This window comes from Polypterus senegalus, chromosome 14 (assembly GCF_016835505.1).
Source record: "Polypterus senegalus isolate Bchr_013 chromosome 14, ASM1683550v1, whole genome shotgun sequence".
In the NCBI taxonomy this organism is placed as follows: Eukaryota; Metazoa; Chordata; class Cladistia; order Polypteriformes; family Polypteridae; genus Polypterus; species Polypterus senegalus.
In genome coordinates this window covers 76,299,408-76,324,975 of record NC_053167.1, presented here as the reverse complement: position 1 = coordinate 76,324,975, position 25,568 = coordinate 76,299,408, and the positions used below count along the sequence as shown (strand labels likewise).

At 38.4% G+C, this 25,568-nt stretch overlaps 1 protein-coding gene across 2 annotated transcripts in view; it reads left to right on the top strand.

Moving 5' to 3' along the window:
- LOC120514552 (heparan sulfate 2-O-sulfotransferase 1) overlaps positions 1–3,094 on the top strand; it is a 340,541-nt gene extending 337,447 nt beyond the window's left edge. For both annotated transcript variants that reach the window (XM_039734985.1, XM_039734986.1), the window contains one exon: positions 1,857–3,094. In XM_039734985.1, the coding sequence (XP_039590919.1) occupies positions 1,857–2,083 (227 nt within the window). In that variant the 3' untranslated portion in view covers positions 2,084–3,094. The remainder of the gene's footprint in view (positions 1–1,856) is intronic.
- The last annotated feature ends 22,474 nt before the right edge of the window (positions 3,095–25,568 follow it).

Genomic DNA, 25,568 nt, shown 5'->3' with positions numbered 1-25,568 from the left:
ATAGTGTAGTTATAGCACACAGCTGGGCATGTGGCATATTTAATTTAATGGCTATCATAAATTCTGTTGTGAGAAGCTGAGAGTTTGAGTTTTGATTCTGACGTAGTTGTTGCTTTTGGATTGGTTTCTTTTCAGATATGGTTTGGAAACTCTCCCGGGGGTGGTGCAATAACAGTTGTATTGTACAAGCTTTTCTGTGGGTCAGCGTAAAGGTCTTCAGTGCAGAGTGAACTCCTGGGAGTAATCATTCGTTTGGCTCACCAGAAAGGTGTCTTCTGTCATTCAAAGCCCACTTCACAAAGAATTCAGCTACTCACTTGGGATGTTTTATAAGGTCACTTGCTGACTTCAATACAGGACTTCACTCCCTAGTGAGACACTCTGCTGAGCATCTTGAGTGTAACTATTTTTTTCCTGGCTCCTAGGAGAACCTAGCAACCCATGTTTCTATCCTAATGTAGTTTTCCAAAATCAAAGCACACAGAAATGTGCACTAGACCATTAGAAGCATGTATTTTTAGGCTTAAGGTACTTATCTAATATAAACAGGAAAAGCAGAACTCATCATCCTGTTATCTAGTAAGGAACATTTTTTTCAACTACTTTTTATATTCTCCCATGCAGAGAAAATGTACAGATTACTTGCAAGGAACTATTAATGCCATTGCCATTACCTTTGATGGGCATCCAAGGAAAAAAAGTTAATGCAAGTACAGTATAATATGATACAACATGTGTTATAGTCAGCAAAACAATAAAAATATGAGTGGCCTTGGAATAACTTCTAAAAAAGATTCGAGTTGTTTCTGTGGTCAAAGAAAGTTGATTAATAATACTTGTAGTATTAGTACACTTAGTCCAGCCTAACTGTTATCCGTAATGTTACCTAGCAACCACTCTTTAATATTTATTGATTCCTGTAGATTAGGTTGAGACTATGAATACTCTGAGCACTGTGGAGGTTAGAGTTTCATTTCTGTCTTTGATGCATGAAATTTGTTATCATATATGGAAAAGTGGGCATCATACTACCAAAACAAAATTTCTACATGTAATAGGAAATAAGTTGGTTGAATAAAAAAACTAGAGATCGTTATTTAAATACTAAATGACAGGTAGACATGTGTAATTTAATGCAATAGAAAACCCCTTCAGACAGGATTTAATAACCTTTGAATTAATCGCCCACATTTCCCTGGAAGCAAAAACTGTATTTTTTTCACAATTTTTTTTCAAAATCATTTCCACACAAATGGTTTAGCTCATCACTATCTACAAGATTGCTGGGTTGACTTTACCATGATTCTTGACTCTACTTTCTTTACTTATTGCCTTGACCTGGTAATTTATTGGTAATCTCCTAGGATACTCTGTATAAGGAAAATTATTCAAAATATTCCACTAATAATCTGCCTTTTCTCATAAAGTGCATGGTTGTGTGTGCTACAAACCAACTTAAACTACATAATCAGATTCTGCACTGAATTTATGTGAATGCTGCTAAAGAGGAGCCTTTCTTTAGTCTAATATGTTTAAGGAATATGACAGAAATGATCAGCAGCTACTGTAACTCTGAGCTTGTTAAAGTTGGCCTTAATAGAAGTTACTATCTATGCATGTAAACCAAAAATGTTACTGGGTTTCAGTAACCCAGCAGGTTGAGAAAATGGATATTTTGATATGTATAAATATTTACACACACATTATATATATATATATATATATATATATATATATATATATATATATATATATATATATATATATACAGTAAACAATTGACTGATTTCTCCATTCATCATTGTAACATAATTAACTAAGGCAATGTCTAAAATGTTCCTGTTTTGTAATTCCAGGGAAGAAATCACACCTTAGAAAAACAACTGAGAAGAAGCCACCTACCAAGGAGTCCATCACTAAACTGCAACAGTCAGATATCTGGAAAATGGAGAATGAATTTTATGAATTTGCTTTGGAACAATTTCAGTTTGTCAGGGCACATGCTGTGCGAGAAAAGGATGGAGAGCTATATCTTCTAGCACAAAACTTTTTCTATGAAAAGATCTACCCTAAAATCAACTAGGAGGCCAGACTGAAAAGTCCACAGGACTTAGTCTTGTTCTTATTTTGTGTGCATCTGACAGGAAAACAGGTGGAGGACTAAGTGTTAAAAGCGGGAAAGCTGCCTTTTTAAGAGGGTACTGCACACTTGCTTCAGCAGCGTATCAAGGCCGTTGCCAAACATAGCCTGAACCATTGATGATAACTGTTGCATTTTCTTCTGTACTTGAAGGACCATGAAACCTTTGTTTACAGAATTTACAGTCAATACACCATCAGGTTTTGGTCTTGGGATATCAAAATCACACTGTTGTCTTCTCAATGTGATGCACATTCTGTGGGAACAGGTGCATGGTCATCTGTTGTCTGTCCATTTCAACAGTAAGCTGATACTGTAAATTAGTAGACACTAAGGCATCTTAACAATAACATCATGTGATTCTGTGAACTCTCCAATGCTGCTCCTACAGTGTCCCCATTAACAAGGTATTTTTGGGGGCCACTGATGGGGAAGGGTGGGTAGGTGAACCTTTTTTTTCAGTTTTCTTTGGAATATATAACTGGGTAGATTTGTGTTGGCCACTTTCACTATCCATGTAAGACTTCAAGATTTATACACCGGTTTTACTAATAATAAAGTAAATCTTGGTTGAAGGGAATAATTAGTACATGACCTCAGATTTAGGTGCATAATCTTGTAGATACGAGCCGTCAGCTGTTAATTTCTTCTGGAATTTAATAGAAAGTAAAACAAAACTGTTTACATAACAGATTCATTTAGTTATTGAGAGGATTTTATTACATCTTTACAGAACTGAGTGTTAGTGGGTTATTATGTTATTTCTTTTCATTAGTTCTTTGTGTTGATATGGGAATCTCATTATTCTGTCCTCTGTACTTTTTGTAGATGTATTTTTACTAGGATGCTTTGAATGGTGTTTTCAAGTAAAGTAATTATTAAAAAAAAAAAAAAGTGGGAAATCTTTCTATAGTAGCTGCTGTATAGCTGTACATACTGCATATATTCTGCATATGGACCAAAAGGTTATTTTAAACATATAGATATCTATATAAATATATATATATATATATATATATATATATATATATATATATATATATATATTTCTAATTATATGTATACTGTGTGTGTATGTATGTATGTATATATATATATATATATATATATATATATATATATATATATATATATATATATATATATATATATATATATATATATTTATATGTACACATACATACATACATACATACATAATATACACCTAAAAAAGACTTTGTTAAATTTGTTTTGTTAACTGTGGTGTATTTGAAAAATATCATCTGATACAGCATTTTTTCTGCAGGGTATTAACTTTTCTAACTTCTTTAAAACATAGTGCTCACTTTTGAGTAGCTTTACCAAGGTAATAAGAAAGAAAAGTGTTCATCAAGTTCATGCACGTAGAAGGTCAAACATAGCTAAGTTCTTTTAACAGTAATAGTCCGGATTGTATTATTATTTCTTCTCATTTTGTCAATGCAGACACTGAAGCCTTATCCTCTGTGCTTTACATTATTATTTTCATCTGTAAATGCTATGCATTATACATCCACTGTAGGTGACTATGTTCTCAAAATGAAATTGTTACATTGTACAAGGTAATGTCACGATTTGTACTGCATTTCTGTAAACATAATCTTTTTTTTTCTTTTTTTTTTAAGCAGACTGATGTGCAGTAGTAGAACTAGGATGGTTTTAACTCCCTCTTTTAGAATGATTCGAATTCTTCCCAATATATTTTAGTATGGAACACAGATGGGTATATATAATGTGTAAATGAGTGATTCACAAACCTACTGTAAGATTTTTAAAAAGTGTTTTGTTTTATAAGAGACATGACTATGTACATTTTTTGAATTTTTGAGGAAACATCACAAAACTGAAAAATGTAAAACATTAATAAGATTCTGGTTTGTATCCTAAAAGCATGAAAGCTCGTACAATTCAAAGTTTACCTAAATATTTTTAATTCACATGGTACTCTTGCCTTGAAGGAAGATAAAGAAGTGTAAATGAAGATTGTCAGAACTCTTGGTTTTGGATCAGATGATTGTCATAAATTCCTAATTAGTGAAGAGCAGACATGTGGCCCTCCTCATACAGGATTGCTCACTCGAAGCTGCAGGTACTCCACTGAGGTTCAGATTTCTTCCTGATGGGTTTTATTAAACAACTGCCTGGTGTGTAACACTGGAAGAAAATAGTTTAAATCCTGTGAAGTGTACATTTCTTTTTTATTTGGAATTTCTTAACTGTCAAACTGTGGTAATCTCAGTCATTTCTAGGACTACTGAAAGAGACCAGAATATGTGCCACAAAATCAATGGTAACTCAGTACATCTATACAATACATCTATATTACAGAGAAATCTTTTTAAGTTTTAAAATAATATTTAAGAAGAAGTAGTAAAAATTTCCAACTTATAAATATAGACTAAATATTGATAAGGATCCAAAAATTCAGTAATCTTTTATGGTATGCAGTAATAGAGTCATTAATAATGAATGGCTTCTATTAAAATAAGATTTAATTTCCAAATGCTAGAACTGCTGATATACAATTACTTAGACTATTTAAATGTTTCTGTTGATGATGGAGGATAAATCAGTATATTGTTTTTCTTTATTTATTTAGATAAAAGTCTACCATAATACAAACTTGGAACAGGCACTTTTAAATAATGTGAAAAACGCATTTAATATGCTTGCAAAGCAATTGGTGTTTTGGTAATAACTCTGTGACTGAAAAAGAAGAACGTATCCATCCTACAGTAGATGTCGGAGCAGGCTGCATACATCCATCATGTTTTAGTCACATTGCAGGTATTTAATCATTATTAAGAATCTTATCTTATAGAAAAAAAGGCAAGTGTGTTTGCACACATTGTCTATAGCAACCAATGGCAATGTTTACACTTACATAAAGTTAAATGTGCATAATGAACTTCTATTTACATTGTCTCACAATGTTATAATCAGAGTTGTCTCCCATCAGAATCTATATATTTTGAGAGAGTGGGAGTACAACTTATATATTGTATGTGACCAGTTTTGCTACTGACACTTTGAGTATCTGCTTGCACTGCATAGATCACGGACCTCTGGAAATTTCAGATGGTTAAAACACTCACTTTGGCTGACAGATCTACATTCTATCTATTCATATCATGCTTAATTTGATTTTAAATTATTCTGGCTAGATACCCTTCATCTTGTGATTCACAATTTGCTGAGTTCTTCAAATAATTTAATACCTGTGTGTATGTCAGAACCGATCAACTAAAGCTGTGCTACAGGTAGGCTTCCAGATTGCAGAGATTAGATGCATCACACTGTACCACAGATTACAAATGGAAAATCATTACATAATCAATGTTTGTATTTTTTTTTATTATTTTTTTTTGTAAACATCAATTGCTGGTCGTTTGAATTTATAAGTAACCATAAACCTCAGAAACTCTGATAGTATTATTATACGTGCTGCAGAGCAGCATGTATTTTTTTGGGAAAGTCACAAAGCAGTATTCCAGCAATTTTTTGTAGTAATTATCAAAATAACTTCTGCCACAGTTTGAGAGTTAAAGCTTCCTTAAATTAACGTTTAAACAAAATTGTCTACTCAGTTTTAATTTTCTGGCTATTTATGAAGAAGATCAGAATCTACAGTATGGACTTATTCTTAAATCTTAAATTTCAGGTGACATATTTTAGACTTGTTTGTGGTGGATGATCCATTATTTAAATGCTGTCTCTAATAGTTTCATAAATGGGAGGTTCAATCCACAATTGGCCTTCTTTTCATAGAACTAAACAACGTTAGCTCTTGAAGAATGTAATATTTGAGGTAATGTGGATTTTTACTAACATCTGAAAACAATGAAATCTGTTTGATGTAGTGCCTTTGTCATTATCGCCTCAGCTATCTGTTGAAAATGGTGTCACTGGTTTGTGCACTGGTTCCAAAGACTTGGAAACGTGGAATCCTTTTGCGAAATGTTATTGAATTGAGAAGGTTTTTTTCTTCAGATGAATACTGCCATGTTTCTAATTTTTTTGCTTTGTTTTCATTTTATTATGTGAACTAAAAATACAACAATAAACATTAAGTTTAAAAAAAAAAAAAAGGCAAATCATATTAATTGTGCCCTGGGCCGGTTCTAGACAGACATATGTGAGGGGGCAGACAGAAATGTGAAGGGGGCACATGGTGGCGACGGATGCGGGAAAGTGGTGGGGGTGCTCTGGATATCTGTTTTTGTCATGTAATTGGATTGCACTTTGTCAGGACTCTACCCTAAGCCTAAGACCGGTCCAACTTGGGTGTCCCACCTGAAGGCTAAGCTTCTGCTGGTGTAGCTCTTAGGGTCACTGAGGCACGCAAACCCCCTGACCACAATAAGGTGGCAATCCCTCAGGAGGAAAACTTAAAAATAAAACAACAAAAAATAAAATAAAAATTCCTTATCAGATTATAACAACTAAAAACATGACATTTACCTTAATTGGATGGCCTATATCAAATACATTCGAACCCAACAATAACACTTCTCACTATTGCCAATATTAACAAAACTAAAAAGGGTAGGCCAAGCTACAAAACAAAATCAATTCACTAAGTCTTGAAAAATAAAACTGAAAAATAGAATAAAAAAAATAAAATAGAATAAAATATCCATCCAGATCTTTACAACCAACAACATAAAATTTATCTTAATTGGATGGCCTAATTCTCAAATAAATTTGCAAAATAAAGTAAGAATAAAATAAGACCTCTCAATATAGCCAATGGTATAGTAATTAAAAGAAAACAACTCGCTATGTCTTTTCCTACAATTGTAGAACACAACAGATTTAGAACAGAACATTTGAACTTTTTTGTCTTGTTTTAAGCTTGTTTGTTTTGCAAGTGTAGCAAAGTGTGAAATGTTATTTATCATTTTTTTTTAGTTATGAACTTCCCAAAAAGAGTTGATCCCTGTAAACAGTTAATATACCAACAATATAATCTGTTGCAGTATGGGCGTTAATTAGCGTCACGCCTTACATTCTGCATGCACCACGTTTTTGGCTGTAACGCCAGAAGCGCGGTGGACACTTTGGGGGTAGGTTGTGGTTTCAGTTCTCCTTAAGTTTTTTTCCCGATTTTTATTTCATTTACTTTGTGTTAATAATTTATAATCAATTTAATTTATTATCTAATAGGCAGAAGGGAGAAGACGCTTATGTGATGCTGTATCTATTTTTTCCTTTTGTTTTAAAAAGATTTTCTGGAAGATGAAAATAAAAGCTTGTGTTTTAACCCTACGTGCCTACGTGATGATCATGTACACAACGCAGGGCAAGGCGGATTGCGGTCAGTTACACAAGCAACTGAACTCTCTGTTTGCAAGTGAACAGCTCCACTCTCCTTTCTCCTCAATCCACTCTACAACAACAGTCTCCTGTTTCCCTTTGCAGTAGCTCTTCCAAATTCATCATATCCAAGTTATTTGTTATGGACTTCTCATGGGCCAAGATCACCATATTCCTCTTTCTTTTATGTAACATGGTGTGACAACAGGGGGTTAGGACCTGTGACAAAATGGAGAAGGAACTCTCACACGATGCTGAAGACACACCAATTACCAGGGCTGTTACATACAATTTATGCAACTCAGTAAAGGCTTCCTTGTACTCCTGCAGGAGTTTACACACAGTGGACAGGTCTGTTTCCTTTGGACATTTTTTGAGCAGCATCTGTTTTGCCACAAGAACTTCATTTTTCAGACTTACAACATCTGCTACAGTGCCAGCCATCACAGCCAGAGGGTGCAACAGGGTGGGATCTAGAAATGCACTAGATTTGGGTGCAAGACTAGATATGGCTCTCATCAGGTCAATATTCTTGTGTGAAAATCTAGTTTCCATTTCTGAAATGGCCCTGTCAAGGATGTTGAGCAGGGATCTTTTCAGAGACTGATGGGGGGGAAATGGTAGGGTCACCAGAATCTGTATGGCCCAAGGTTGAGAGCACAACACTTTGACCCAGGTGTTTGCTCATTGTTCTCCTTCTCTTTGTTGGATGTGACTCATCCTCAGCAGGAGATGACACTCCCCAACAGTCATCCTCACAGATGTTTTTTAAGGAGTCCAGTGCTGCACTAACAACCTCAGAAGCACTGCACAGATCGACTGACTGAGACCGTAGAATAGCATTTGCTAGACACCAAGCACCCACACTAGGAACTTTCCAGTCTTAAAGAAGTGATGCCTCTTAATTTGGCATAGCAGGCCTGATGCCTCGGTGCACAGGTCATCTGCAGTATCATCATCCTCTGTCATCTCAGATAGGATACTAAGGATTTGTTCTTGATTGTCCACAGTGCACCTTGTCACCTCATAGTAGCTTGTCCATCTGATCTCAAGCAGCCTTTTTAGACAAGGTGCATCATGTTTATTGAGCACATAGTGGTGGTGAAAAAAGTTGTAGAGTGAACTAGATAGGCTGAAAAATCCTTTTGCACATGGCTCACTCTGCATGGCATGTAGAACCAATAAGTGCAGTTGGTGGTTGTAGCAGTGGATGTATGGGACATATCTGTCAAGCCTGTTTTGGAGCAGAGCTTGTACACCACCTCTAACCCCATCATAACACTGGCTAAGTATACTGTCAGCACTGTAGCCAGCATCAGAAAGCTGTAACAGGATCTCAGAGGTGATGTACTCTGCATCAAGTTGTTGCAAGTCAAGCAACCCAATAAGATGCTCCTCTGGCATGGAATTTCTGACAAACTGTATTATCACAGACAAATTTTCCACATTGCACCTATCCCTGGTCCCATCACTTTTGAGGCAAAACCCTGCAGAATCAGCACTTTCATATTTTTCCTGACCTCTCCAAGCACCATGTCAGCCAGTGTTTGGATAATTTCATTTTGGATATCCTTAGATGTGTATTTTGCATTTTTGGGATACCCTTAGCAATGCTTGCTAGCTTCTCATCCTTCTCTAAGGTATATTCCATCAGTTTTAGAAAAATACCTGAAGCAATGTCATCATCATTACCGCTGCATCATGTCTCAAGGTTTCTGCAGTCCCACGGAGCCCCAACTCATTTACACAGAGAAACCTTATAGCACTACCAATACTCTTGACATAGTAATGTTTTTTTCAAGTTGTGTTTTACCAACCAACATTGAATCCACAGTCCCCCCCCCGTGGCCTCTCTGCTTTTATGCTCAGTCCAGATGGTTGAAGCATGCACATGGTTGTGGCTGGACACATGCCTCTGTAGCCCCTTGTCTCGATCAAGTGCTGCTTTCCAGTTGTTAAAACCAGTTAAGGTAAAACTACATCCCTCTCATTAACAGTGCTGCCATATTTCCGACAGGGGAAACAGAAGCATGCGTCCCACACAACAGAGTACTCCAGCCATGGTCGTTTGCGGTACCAGGCAGGATTGAATGATCTTAATGTTGTACCACCAAATACACATTTGGGGTAACTACCCAGTATTGGCCAGGATGGTGTATTGCCATTTAAGTCACTGGGTAGCTGAGTAGGTTGCTTTGGGGCAGCAATTGGTGGCAGAAGTACAGGAGAAGCAGTGCCTGCTGATGCCACAGGAGTAGACATGCTAGCTGCTGTCTCTTATGTACCAGCAGCAGCATCATTGCTACTGCTATTGGTACAGGCAGAGCAGCACCACACTTTTTAAAAGCTTGGAAGAAAGGATGCATCTCACAGCATTAACTTTCCCTTTGTGAGTTGCTGGAAGCTGGGGTGGAAAGTGAATAAGCTTTACTAAAACGCTGTGATTACATCAGTGCAGTTCAGTATATGAAATTAAAAAACTATTGAGTGCAGAGTTGAAAGCTGGGGCGGGGCTTTGTTTTGGGATCTGACAGACAGACACGGGTCATCCAGTCGGCTCTACGCAGCAGCAGTGGTGCTTGTAAACCCTTCTCCAACCGACTGAAACTGTGAGAAGAACAATGGACTAGTCCCCCACTGACTGTACAAATATAAATGTATATTTTTACTTGTTGTTAATTATCTCAAGAGTCACTATGATTTTGACAACAGAGATTTGCTGCATCCTCAAAGCCTGCCGCTGTTGCGCAGCTCATTTTGCTCTTCCCTGCTTACTGAGAAACCTGACACCGAGTCATTTGCATACGAACAGTGATTGGATGTTTAGCTGGGGGGAGGGTGAGTGGGGGATCTCTGCCGATTGTTGTGTGAGCAGCGGACAAACAGAGCAGGGAGGGAAAGAGCGAACGAGAGGTGAACCCTATGTTCTCATTTGTGCCCTTTCCAGTGGATTTTCTTTCTCAACTTCTAAAAGTTTGATTTAAGGGGGCATGGCATTTGTTTAAGGGGGCATTGCCCCCTCTTTCCCCAGCATAGAGCCGGCCCCGATTGTGCCAAAAACTGAAGTTTTAAAAGATTTATTTAACCTACTGTACATTATATATAAGTGCAACATTTGTGTAGTAGAAATGTCCCACAGTCAGAAACAAATTTGTTTCATGTACAACTTTTCAGATGATTGGGTAAGGTGCAGTCAGTCGGGTATCCACATTTTTTTTGAATCTACTCAATAGATATCCTGTATTATAATCCTTTAAATTTTCTTCCAGCCGCCGTTTTCAAAACAGTAAATAGGGTACCTGACTAATTTTTCCGAAAACATTTTTTTACTTTTTTTTTTTTGGATGTACCTGGCTCAATTGTATTTACAAAGTAAAGCTTGAATTATTGAAATTGGATAAGTTGCTCAAGAATACAGGAGGAGGAGTATAGGAACCTAATCAATGACTTTTATTAAGTGGTGCGACTCAAACCACCTACAACTGAACACCAGCAAAACCAAGGAGCTGGATTTTAGGAGGCCCAGGCCCCTCATGGACCCCGTGATCATCAGAGGTGACTGTGTGCAGAGAGTGCAGACCTATAAATACCTGGGAGTGCAGCTGGATGATAAATTGGACTGAACTGCCAATACTGATGCTCTGTGCAAGAAAGGACAGAGCCGACTATACTTCCTTAGAAGGCTGGCGTCCTTCAACATCTGCAATAAGATGCTGCAGATGTTCTATGTTGTGGCGAGTGCCCTCTTCTACGCGGTGGTGTGCTGGGGAGGCAGCATAAGGAAGAGGGATGCCTCACGCCTGGCCAAACTGGTGAAGAAGGCAGGCTCTATTGTAGGCACGGAGCTGGACAGTTTGACATCTGTGGCAGAGCGATGGGCGCTGAGCAGGCTCCTGTCAGTCATGGAGAATCCACTGCATCCACTGAACAGTATCATCTCCAGACAGAGGAGCAGCTTCAGCGACAGACTGCTGTCACTGTCCTGTTCCACTGACTCTTCAGTTCCACCTGGGTGTAAGCGTTAACATTATACAAAGTTATAGTCTGTTTCACCTGCATTTTTATCACTCTTTAGTATTGTTTTTTTATCAGTATGCTGCTGCTGGAGTATGTGAATTTCCCCTTGGGGATTAATAAAGTATCCGTCTGTCTGTCTATCTACTTACTTGGATGATGTGGTCATCTTTTCCAGCACGTGGGAGGAACATGTACTGCAGGTTTACACCGTCTTGTTGACGTTAGATAAAACCGGGCTACGTAATAACCCTAAGAAATGTTTCTTTTGGTTGGAACAAGCCAAATATTTAGGCTATGTGGTGGGCAGGGGGACGGTCAGATCACAGTGTTCGAAGGTTGATGCCAGGCTAACACTGATGCCCTTTCTTGCGCGTAAAGCATGAAGTTTGGCAGTGACCCAACTGCTGTACTCTCGGTTCGGGACACCCAACCCTTGATGGGTCTGAGCTTGGGTTTTCGACTTCTCGGTTCGGGGTTGTAACACACACAAGGGGGCAGCCAACAAGCTTGACAGAAAATAGAATACCGCAGGAGGGGACTACTAGACTAGGAAAAACGAAGAGATGAAATCAGACAAAACGTAGACAGACAACTTACCAACAACGCACTTCCGCATCTGTCTACAGTCCCCCCGCGATGACTTCTCCAGGTTCCATCCCATAAAAGCTCCCTCTGGAAACTGTTTCATTGTCTAAAGTGTACATTGTATGCCTATGACCAGTACCTCCGCGCTACTGCTTGGCCTGAGCTGTGTATACTACACGGGGACGGTTTCTCCAACCTTTAATCATGTTCTCTGTGTCTTCCCTTAAGAACACTCTGAATTAGGGTGGCTTACTAATTCAGATTTTTTCGTTTTTAAAAACAGCAATATTTCAGTAATAAACAAATGGATAATTTGTTGCTTACGTGTGCAAGCCTGTGCACTAATGCTTCAAGAACTAATACTTGGTTTCTTTGGTTTGATTACAGGAATGTGTCTGTGAAGAATTACCATTTAACTGGATGTGCCATCTCTTATACTTCCTAGGCAGTGAAGGTTTCAATTTCCACTTATTTTTCTTATAAAAAAATAATTATTCATTTAAATGTTGTTGGCTTCAAGGTTTTATTAAATGTGAAAAATGTTCTGAAATGGGTTTGTCATAACGCGAGCCTTTAACTAAAGTTGACATTTTAATAAAAGGATATAAACTTTTGATTCTGTATCCACTGCATATTAATTTTGTGAATAAATATTCTGCTGCCCTCTCCTCATTCAATTTAAAAAAAACAAGTAATTTCAGATAAAGCCCTAATTAGGCCTCACCTAGGTAGGCCATAGTCTGAAATGAGCACATACAGGGGAATCCACATGCTTTTTGCTCCAGCTGCTTCAACGTGCCTGCTCCATTAGGGAACTGTAATGCTATCTAAGCATTTTGCTTTTTTTGAGCAATCCATCCAGCAGAGGGACGTAACACTCCATTTCTCTTTTTTGAATTTCATATCTTTAACCATCTGCTTTACTAGAAGACTCATTTTTACAAATATTCAGGGCCACTGGGAAGAAAAATGTTTTCATGCCATTTTGACACAGAATATTGTCACCTAACCACATTAAACTGACATCTCACATGCACACCAAGATGTGTAGAACACGTCTGAGCAATTTGAGGGTCTTAAAACTCCTTGATCTCAACAGATCATATTCTATAGCTTTACCTAAGTTTTTATGCCAAGACACTGCTGCGCCATGTTTCCTTTAGATAAAATATTTCCATGTGCTTATCACCATGGCTAACACCAAAAGTTCCTGTGATGCAAGTGATCAATGTTATATACTCGGGTAAGGCTGCCTCAGGCACTACCTGACCTGTGCTATATCGCGAGGAGCATAATGTGCTTGATCCAGCAGTGACGACACAATGTATGAAGAATCTGTTTTCACAATTACCATATTAGTGCATTAGCTGACCATAATGGGAATATTTTTTTTAATGCATGTGGAGTACAAATCCAGCTGGAGTACCACTCGGAATGGGGCATTACAAATATGTGTATACGCTGTAAACTATATGCGAAGTAGACCGGGCAGCACCATAAAAAGAGGATTAGAGTATGCTTACAGTATACCTCTGTGAAAAGTTTGTGCATATGCGATGCAGATCGGGTAGTGACATTCCCATCGAACATCACTGCTACAGCACTGTGGCCATGCAAACCTCACAAAGCATCATGGAACACAGGGGATTTGTCCAAGCAGGCCGAAAGCCAATTTTTCAGGGAAAAATTCAACAAAACCAGCAAATCTGTTGCAAAAAATGCTTTTCGGAATTTTAACTAGTAACACTACTAATGAGTGGACCTGAGTAAGTTTTAAAGTAATCCTTTTGCAAACTCTTCTCTCTACTAAAAGCTGAAGTTATTACCTACACCTAACCATTTTAAGGCACTTTGTGACTGAGGTTTAGGCAGCTAGTAGCTGGTTCGAAATTAGTGGACAAACACAATGAAGGATACTCTTGTAGAATTTCTATGTACAGTAATTTGTACTTCTCTGCAAGTTTAGATAATTTCAGGTGTTACTTAAAATTGGCAAAAACTGCATATAGTAGGTACACTTACAACAGCCTTTGCTGAAGGCTTTCACCTACTATCTAGAAACAAAGGTAAGGAAAGAGTGAAGCAGAGCACAAGTTCTATTGTCTTTGGTGATCAAGTTTCTAGGTCTGTCATAATGCTGTCATGCAGAATGTACATTTACTGGCCTACAGAAGTGCCCCCGATTTAACTGCAGTCCACTTAATACTTAATAATTTGGTGTTTAGAGAGGTATCATTCGTGTTCATTGCCGTACAAGGTAGTTAGTTAAATTTACAGAGGACGTTGATTTATTCTTTTCTTTTAAATATCATGCCAATGACTGATTAGATAAAGTTTATTAATCCTATGGTGAAATTCTGATGCATACAGCAGCAGAAACATAAAAAACAAGATACAGACTCACAGAACAGATTATACATTTCAAGCAGCACATCTCCACGCACAGCCTTTGTGAATCTGAAACGGTCTCTGATACCGCCAGTCATGTGGCCCTCTTAGATCTGCAGCATTGGTCTATCAATTGATGAATCTACAGTCCAAAAATATATCGACCCTTGTCAATTATGGTACTCTCTGAGAAGTTTAGCATTGCTGTCTCTGCTGATGACATTTCATACAGGTGGCCAACAGCATGTAATTCCTACAAAAAATATCCCCACATCATCCAATGGCTGTTGCTGTAAGAATCTGTGGGTAGACTTCACTGTGCAGAACATTACTTACACAGCAGGCCAGAAATGGAGCACCTTTCCAGCTAAGATGAGGTTCCTTATCTGAGTACTTGTGTCTAAAATTGACAGTACTCTTCGAGTTCTTTACAAGATATACTACATTGCCATTTTGCAAATCATGGTGGTACAAGTCAAGCATGAGAAATGCGCTATATAAATAAAATTTACATTAGTTTAAGTACTATAAGTACTGTCTAAAGTACTATATTCTGCTACTACTAAAATACTACATACTACTCAGTTTAAAGAAGATAAGACACAATCTAATGAATTTTTATTTCATTACAAATACCACTCTAGTGCAGAGGAACTGGACAAACCTCTGAAACTCTTAGAATTACTGGATGCTATAAACTCAGTGGGAAAGCAGCAGGCCTTGATGGCTAACCAGTGGAATTTGATATCATTTATATAATTTTCACCATTTGTTTAACTAGGGGGCTTTGCTTGACAAAGCAGCCTGTGCTACGCACCAGCCGCTTCACATCTCTGCCGCTCACATATGTGGAGTTCACTTTCACCGAACAACAAATCTTTTAACTTCTCGTGGATACACTTCTCCATTGGGAAGAAATACTACTTTTCCCTGATGGCAACACAAATTAGATGATCTACAAGTCTCTGACTTAAAACTTAAATCCAAACAATATATTCAATCTCTTTTTGCTGTTCCGTTATTTCACTGAGTAATAATTTCCATTTGTTTGCACTAATCTGATCTTTACTATCATTTTTTTGAGACTTCAGAATTTTAGTACTTTCATTATATCTAACCTGCTCTGCATGTGTATCATGGCATTGTTTTTGAATTCTTCACGATGTTCTACATTGCCATCTACTGTTTGTCTTTTATTTCCAGTCCCAGGTGTGGTAAATCTTTTGGCACAAAGTCTCATATAGCAGGATGTGAAACTATCTCTCTGTAAAAGTCACATCTCGTCCCAAAGTCTATTGAGCCATTGGCTATTTACTTTTGAAATGCATCACAAATAAAGGGGATGACCAGAGAAGGACTTGAACAGAAAATATCACCATACGTAGATGATATAGTACTGTATATTTCAGACCCAAAAACATCCATACCAGTAGTTCTTAATGCACTAGTAGAATTTCAAAAGATATATAGACTCAAAATTAATTTGAATAAAAGTGTGCTTTTTCCAGTTAACTCTCTAGAACATAATATTAGACTGGACACCGTCCCATTCACCTTAGCAGATCAGGATCAGTATAAATACCTAGAGGTAAACATCACAAGTAAATATAATGATGTTTTTCAATAAACAAATTGCTATCAGCATGGAAAAAATTAAACAAGATTGAACAGATGGTCTACCCTCCATCTTACATTAGCAGGGAGAATCAATACTGTCAAGATGATCATCCTTCACAAGCTCCTTTTTCTATTTAAAAGCTTCCACATCTACCTTAACAAATCATTCTTTAAGAAATTAGACTCAAATTATAAACTCATTTATCTGGAATTCAAAACATCCATTCATCCAAAGGGTGACTACATGAAAAATGTAGAAAATGTCAGGAATTAAAACACTTAGAGATTTGTATCTAGATAATGTCTTTGCATCTTATAAACAATTACACTTTAGATGTAATGTCCCATCAGCACAATTTTTCCACTACCTGAAAATCAGAAACTTGCTAAAAGGAGCCTGCCCAATTTTCCTCATCTCCCACCCATTCCTATTCGAGAAGAAATACTGATCAGTCTTGAAGACTCAGGTAGCATCTCAATAAAAAAAATATTTTAAAGTCCCTCATTTTCAAAGATCTCAGGATATGGTGGGGGAAAGGATCTTTCACTTAACATCTCAGAAAAGGAGTGGAAGGCAGCCATTCATAGAATACACTCTAGCACCGTACACCCAAAGCATTCAATCATTCAACATAAAATCTTTTATCAAGCACATTTATCTGATTTAAAATTGTCCAAAATGTGTCTTAACAAGAAACAACTAAAATGAAGCATAAAAGTGTCACTTGAGCAATAAGTGCTTCATCAGCAATGAACGATTTTTCACGAAGCAATTGGGTTGGAACAAAAACCTGAAGTCAATGTGGCCTTCCAGGACCGACATTGCTCATTCCTGATTTAAAGTCTTAAATAGCAAATAAATAAATTAACAACAAAATCTAATCACTAATTAAGAAAATAGTTAGAATGAAAACCTGTTATTATTTTCTTTGTTGTATAAGTAGGACTTGATCATATGGAATGTTTTTTTTTTCTTCAAATAAAATGAATACATTACATATACATATATAAATTGGATTTAGTTTCATTTCACAAAAGAGGGCCTAGGTTTTTTTTTGGCACTACATCAAATTGTAGTTATGTTACTAACCCTGTATATATTATTTGTTTCAATAAACGTCCAGCAACATAGGAAGCAGCACGGAGAGGCCTGCAGTTTGTTTCAGAGACTGAAGAAGCCAAAATCTGACAACTGTGTTTGCTACACAGCTTTCACTATTGTTACACTTGAAAACACACCCAAAAATACCCGTCAGAGCCCATGACTTAACCTTGCAGATATTGATTAAGCCTCCTTCAGAGGTACTGCTTAAACCATTTCTTGCATTTGTTTTTCCCATTTTACCCTATTGAGTTAATATGAGGCTGCCATTGAAAGCATCCTGATAACGTCCTCCATAACTGATTGATTTGGCAAATCATCTGTCAACTGAACGCATAATAAGTACTTTGGATAGCAGAAATGAATGCAGGTCTTAGACTGTAATTTATTAAAGTCCAGTACGCATCTCGGGTCTGCAGGCTGGAGGATGATGTATTCAAATGACAACATTTATTTCTGTAGCACATTTTCATACCCAGAATGTTGTTCAAAGTGTTTTACAAGATATCAAAAAAATAAGTTAAATTAGGTAAGAATAATATACAACAAAAAATAAATCAATACAGGCTAATGTAAAATAGATGAATAATTCACAGAAAAGTAGAGTCCTTATATATAATATTGTATTCTAAGTCCAAAAAATGAATTTAATAAGATCAGATAGCTCAGAGGACAAAAAAAAAAAAACACCCCAGATAAGCTGAAGAGAAAAACAAAATGTCTAAGCGTCACAAGGCCAAAAGACCACCCTGTCCCCACTGGGCATTCTACCTAACATGAATGTTCTTGAGCCATCCCTCATTGTTTCCAGGCTTTGTCCCAGAGGATGTGATGCAGCAAGTCTCGTGGATAGTTTTGGCTCCCGACTTCATTCCAGCATCACAGGTGGCTGCAGAGCGCCGTGGTCAGGTGGTGATGGCATTTTAGAGAAACCGGGAAAGAAAGCAGAAAGAAGTACAGATCAGTAATGACTGCAAATCCCTGAAGAATTCTGTGAATGTATAGTCTATTAGAAGTACAACTAAAATGTAACTACAAAAAAGTGGCTTTTCATCCGTTTATTAAAATAGCCCAGTTTAACAACATGGAACGTCTCTACGGGTAAAGTATTTCAGATTTTTGGTACATAATACACCACATTGTTTATGCTTAATTCGTAGAATTATAAGTGGACCACTATTACAAAATCCAGAATATAGCAAGGATCACAATTATTGAAGGCTTTATACACTATTAGCAGTATTAAAATATTTTAAAGAACATTTTTTTTTTCAGTGAACACCTCTTTAAGCTGCTACCATTAGAAAAACATTATAGGTTACACAAAAGAAGGCCCAACTATCATCGCTTCCTTAACGCTTTGGCTCAAGTTTATCTTTTACATTGGCGCCAAATAGGTAAGTGTATTTATCTATTCCTTGATATTGGTTACATATTAAGTAATAATTAGTTGTTTTCTATTATATCCTACTATCATAGTATAATTTTTTTCTTTTGCATGTAATGTTTTACATCGGTGCGGCATCCGCAGTGATGCGGGCTCTGCATCGGTCTGTTGTGGTGAAAAAGGAGCTGAGCCGTAAGGCAAAGCTCTCAATTTACCAGTCGATCTACGCTCCTACCCTCACCTATGGTCATGAGCTATGGGTAGTGACCGAAAGAACGAGATCGCGAATACAAGCGGCTGAAATGAGTTTCCTCCGCAGGGTGTCTGGGCTTTCCCTTAAAGATAAGGTGAGAAGATCAGTCATCCAGGAGGAGCTCAGAGTAGAGCCGCTGCTCCTCCACATCGAGAGGAGTCAGATGAGGTGGCTCGGGCATCTGATCAGGATGCCTCCTGGACGCCTCCCTGGTGAGGTGTTCCGGCACGTCCAACCGGGAGGAGGCCCCGGGGAAGACCCAGGACACGCTGGAGGGACTATGTCTCTCGGCTGGCCTGGGAACGCCTTGGGATTCTCCCGGAAGAGCTGGAAGAAGTGGCCGGGGAAGAGAGAAGTCTGAGCATCTCTGCTCAAGTTGCTACCCCCGCGACCCGACCTCGGATAAGCGGAAGAGGATGGATGGATGGATGGATGGATGTAATGTTTTAGTGCTAATTATGTATGTCATGGTCTCACTGCAGTCCGGAATTGTAGTGAATGTGCTAATAAAACAGTTGCACAGAACGATCACTTATGAGTCAATCGCTGAATATTGTGCAGTATTCTGATGTTGCTGTTTTTATTCTGGTTGCAACTCCAAGACAAATTCCAACAATCATTTTGTATGCCCATAAAGGTTTCAGTTCACTACTAAACTTGTGAAATTCCCTCATGGCCTTTGAAGTAGGAATGATGTTCATTTTAGAAAAGTCAAACTTGCACATCAATCACTGTTAGCCTGTGAGCAATAAATTAAAATGCACTTCTAACACCAGTATACTGTATCTATGTTTTGCTTGTTTACTGTATGTGTGAAATTATCTGATTTAAATGTCCATCCAACCCGCTATATCCTAACTACAGGGTCATGGGGGTCCGCTGGAGCCAATCTCAGCCAACACAGGGCGCAAAGCAGGAAACAAACCCTGGGAATGGCGCCAGCCCACTGCAGGGCACACACACACACACCCAGCACACACTGGGAACAATTTAGAATCGCCAATGCACCTAACCTGCATGTGTTTGGACTGTGGAAACCCACACAGACACGGGGAGGACATGCAAACTCCACGCAGAGAGGACCCGGGAAGCGAACCCAGGTCTCCTAACTGCGAGGCAGCAGCGCTATCACTGTGCCACCGTGTCACCTTTGATTTAAACGTGTTTTTGTTTTTTTTTCTGTACCCTTTTTTTCTGTCTGAGGCTAACATAGCCATTTAATATGTGAGGCCTCCTTACAGTAAATCTTTATGAAGCTAAACATGATAAAGTTTAGTAAGGGAAAGATGAAGACTAAGGTGTCACTCAAGCGCCTACAAGTAGCCTTTGTTCAGATTCTTCTTTTTCAGATAGCAAAAGACTTGGGCCTTTAAGGAGAATTCTTTTCTAATCTGTCTCTGTTAATCTGTCAAGGTGCCACCTCTCCCTGTCCAGGCTGTATATAAATTAAAGGCAGAAAATGAGTGTCCCCTGTCCAAGTAGCTGTGCCGCACCTATTAATCATGTCATAACAGGGCCTGCTGCACAAAAGGCGACAGAGCGGGGGTTAAGTGCAAAGATTACAATCAATTGAGCCTCCAGAAATGATGTACCTGGGATAGAAGCTCGCAGAGCCGTGACTGATCTGGAAAGGCATGGGTAATGGGCAGCCGTATTGTTTTGTAAAGTGCATGAACCTCTTAAAGCTAGCTTTGTGGAGCACCTCAACTCAAATGGGAATCTTTTTATACTGCGACAAAAGCATGTAGAGCCCAACTCAATTAACTTTATAGCTGGAGGCAAATTATAAAGGTGCAAACTCTAGGAATAATGGCCTGGCACCACTTAGAGCCCGGTGAGCTGAGAGCCGATCCTGATTGATAAGGCTGAAAGTTAATTAAGTCGACGCAAATGTGGGGAGTCTATCTATCTATCTATCTATCTATCTATCTATCTATCTATCTATCTATCTATCTCTCTCCTGCTTACTTATACTATAATTTTGTATTTTACTTCATTTTCCACTGTTATATTTCTTTTTTGTGCAGTACAACATTAAGTTCAGATTTATTCATGCAGGGTTTCGTTCAAATCAAAAACTTCATTTATTGTGGTCATTGGCACAGTAGTTCTTGTTATAGCCTTGCCGTTTCAGGGACCTTTATTTAATTTCTGGCCTTGTCACAGTGTGCAGAACTTTCATTTTTTCTATTAATTTCTTTTTGAATTAATTGTTGCATGTCTCATCTTTTCCCAGGTCCACCCTGCGTGGAGTTTGCATGTTCTCCCCGTGTCTCTGTGGGTTTCCTCCGGGTGCTCCGGTTTCCTCCCACAGTCCAAAGACATGCAGGTTAGGTGCATTGGTAATCCTAAATTGTCCCTGGTGTGTGGGTGTGCGCGCCCTGCGATGGGCTGACGTCCTGCCCGGGGTTTGTTTCCTGCCTTGCGCCCTGTGTTGGCTAGGATTGGCTCCAGCAGATCCCTGTGACCCTGTAGTTAGGATATAGCAGGTTGGATAATGGATGGATGGATGTCTCACCTTCTTTAAATTAGATTTAGTAACTGTTTTGTTATTTTATGATATAATGTACTAGCCATGCTACTTGTTAAAGACATGTAAAAGAATAATTAAAAATATTTGCTATCTCTTGCCCTATGTGCACTTTCAGCTCCTTTCTCCCATATCCACATGTGTCTGAACCTTTCTGGACAGGTGCGGCCTCTCTTTCCCTTAAAGCCTGCTTCTCAGACTCTGTCATTATTTTTAAGATGCCTTCCTTGCATCCTTTATACAAGCTGTCTTTGAAGGCGACTCTTCCAGCATGCCTCCCGTTCCATTGTTGTTCAGAGGGACTGGGAATACAGACAGGCATACCGTGTTTTATTACATTTTAAATGATGTATTCTGATTTCAGTAAGATTTATTATTACTTACCGATGTGTAACTCAGTCAGTCAGTCATTTTCCAACCCGCTATATCCTAATATAGGGTCACGGGGGTCTGCTGGAGCCAGTCCCAGCCAACACAGGGCGCAAGGCAGGAACAAACCCCAGCCAGGGCGCCAGCTCACTGCAGGGTACACACACACACACACTAGGGACAATTTAGGATTGCCAGTGCGCCTAATCTGCATGTCTTTGGACTGTGGGAGGAAACCGGAGTACTCGGAGGAAACCCACGCAGACACGGGGAGAACTCCACGCAGGGAGGACCCGAACCCAGAGCTCCTTACTGCGAGGCAGCAGTACTACTCACTGCGCCACCGTGCTGCCCCCGATGTGTAACTTGCTCATTGTATTACAGTGCCATTCTTAAAATTCATTATTTAACAAACCACACCACTACTTGGTGTTTTATAAAGTAGAGTGCATAAATAATTAAAACCTTAATTAGAAAAACATTTAATACTTTTAAAGCTCTAAATGTACATAAGCAAAGCTGAACAGAACAGTAAACCCGAAGCAGATGAAATAACAATTTAGTAAATATCTCTGTGATCCTTCTAGAAAGTCGTATTATGGAAGTTATAACTCTTACTGTAATGTATGTATATATTGTAAAACCTAATAAAAAACATGACATGCTCATCACCCCCACTGAAGCCCATTCAAGAACAAACCCCTCTTTATCTTACAATCATATAAATATTCATTTTCTCATAATTACTTTTAGCATTTCAAATAAATCTTATTCATTTTTTAAAGTATAATATTTTGAAACAGAGAATAAAAATGTGCGAACATGTTAACTGGAAGCAAAAATGGTAAAAGCGATTGCTTTGCCCTGCCTCAGAATAAAGACTGTGTGATAGACATGCAATGACAAGAAGTAGATTCTTGTCTTTTAAAAACTGATGACGTTTAAAAATCTCTTTTTTCTTCAATTTAGAAATAAAATGTCAACCTTTAATCCATTGTTAGTATCGGAAGGTTGGCACCGTAATGACTGCTGCCATCTTGCACGCCCAGTGTTTGTTCTCCTATTGTTTCCTGTCCAGTTTCTTCTTCTAGGTGGTAAAGTGGTTAATGATATTGCCTCACAGCTCCGGAGTCCTGGGTTCAAATCCCATTCATAGGCATGAGCAGTCTACATGTTCTTTCCTTACGTATATTTGTTGGATTCCTACTCCCTGCAATGGAAAGAGTGGGTTTGGAAAATTAAAAAGGAATGAATTTCAAATATGTTTATTTGCACCACATGGTGTTTTAGTACCTCATATAGGCACTTCAAGCTGCAGAAATACAAAGCCTGGTCATACCCATTCAGAGGACCCGGCCTTAGGCTAAAAGCTCCACCAGTCCATGTACAATCGAGCGATTGATCTTTATTTTTAAGAGGATGAATTCTGTCCGAACTTTCCTTACAGGAAATGCCTGGCACAATGGACAGAGACGCACATTGTTCCAAGAGGAGTGTCGGGACGTGTTTAGGGTTACATAGTGGTGGAATATAAAACAAGAGTCAGCTTCAAATCTGACACCTGCCAGCTCCTATTATTGTCACTGCGTTTTCCAATGTGTCTTGAAGCTCAAGACGACGGTCTCATGTGTCCACCAAAATAAAAATGGAGCTCTATTAAATGTGACAGTCCTCCTCGGCATTGTATGGCAGTCAGGTTTCTATGTTGCAGATTCTGTCGATGTTCTGTCATTCATTAACTGCTTCTTAAAGCCAAATCACACTTTGGGGTTTCACTCACTTCTTTTATAGCTGCATATGCTTGGTTTTTTTTTTTTGGCTTGGTGCAAATTCAAATTAGTGATGTTGCTGCATTACATCAGAACCTTTAGGCAAAGTTACTGTGATTCATAAAGTCAAAGCTTCTTCGTTTTTATTTTTTTTAAGGTTTTACTAGTGCTTTGGGCACTTTCAAAAACACACACTGCTCAGTATCCAAGCAAGAACAGTTGTGAAGTATTAACAAAATTAAAAAGATCATACTAATCCTCTAAGATATATCAGATAAAAAAGACATAAGCTTTGAGGTGAGGTACTTACTGTATTTCAGGTGTCAGAAGGCCAAAGTTTCAAGGTACGGTACTTATACTTATTAATCATGGCACCAGAAAGTGGTGAGATGATGCGTGTTCGTTAGCTCATGCGAGCAGGACTTTCACTGTATTCTGTTCATGTCATAATAATGGTAAGTATAAACTCATAACTGATCATAAAAAGACCATTCTGTACATAGGAACTCGTCATAGACGGCCTCTCAGGCCTATAAAGACTTTGCAGCCTTCAGTCTGCTAGCTTTTCTGCCGACCAACGTTTGTTACATCCTCCGTGTTAAATGGAGACCCAAACTGACCATAATATTACCGTGCAAGTGCTGTATGTTCAATAAAAAAATGGCTGGCTACGGTTGTGTCAGGTTATTTATGTAGTAGAAGTGGTAGTAATAGTATTGTCAGATGTACAGTGAACAGTGTAATGAGCGTGTCTGCAGTACTTCACCAGTCTCCGGTGCCATAATAAATAAGAACTTACTAAAAGACATACCTTCATTTTATTTAACAGACAGCACAAATCATCTTACCTGACATGCCCCTTTCCCCTGTCTCATGTGGTTTATGATGATTCTCAGTGAGAAAAGCGTTAGATAAAATAACTAATATTAATGTCAATAGATAGAATATTGGCATTCTATAAATATCTTGTTCGTTTTCATGTAAGGCACATTGAGCTACATGCAGTCTTTGAAAAACTGCTATATAAATAAGTGCATTCATCAGAAATTACGCATATTAAAAGACTTTTTAGTTCAGTCTGACTGGAATAATAAATACTGATCTGATTTAGGGTTAATTAATTTATCACAGCATTCTCAAACCCATGTAAAACAGTTTAGGGTAGCGAGGAGCTGGAGTCCATCCAGGAGGCATTTGAGATTGCAGCAGCAACAACTAAACATTCATTCATCCATTTTCTGATTTTGTTTAATCCCAGTCAGGGTTGGAAGCCAAATCCTAAACAAGGTGGCAGTTCATCACAGCCCAAACCCACACTAAATCCTGAGCCCCCAATCAACACAAGCCTGACACTCACGAGATGTAAGAAGCCAACCAAAGTAAGTAAGGGAAATGAGCGTTCAGACTTCCAGAAAATCGCAGACATTTGAGGCCAGTCTCCGCACACAGTGAGGCAGCAGCCCTAGTCTCTGCAGCACTTTACAACTCTCCCCTACGAACGTATTGAACAAAAGTTCTGCCAACAAAAATGAACTGAAATGAATGGAATTCTTACACAAGCTCGTCTTAAGTAAAGTTAGCAAATCCAGTACATAACATATAAAATGCCATGTAAGAACACATTTCACAATATCAGTACAGCATTTCTAAACTTTTTAGGAGTCCTTCAGTACGGAATTGAATATCAATGTCAGGTAAGAGCCAGGGGCAAAGCCCAGGCTTATGTGTGACAGATGCAGCTCGGTTGTCAAAGCTCATTTACCCATCATGTTCAAAATCAGCCAACCATCTCTGACAGTGCAGAACATCACATAATTCTCAAGGATCCAGGAAAGAAGTAAGAAACGTTTTTTATTCCAGCTGCAAAAGAAGCAAGGCTGGTCAGGCTTTCTGAGGTATTATAACAGAGGCAGGTGGGACCAGACAGGCACTGCAGTTGGGTAATTCACAGGAATTGTCACATTAGTATGTCCAATGAGCAACAACTAAGCATTCTGATCTCCTCGTTTATGTAGTATGACATTTTATGAGCCCTTAACAGCAAACTACCTACTGTTTATTTTACATAGCACTA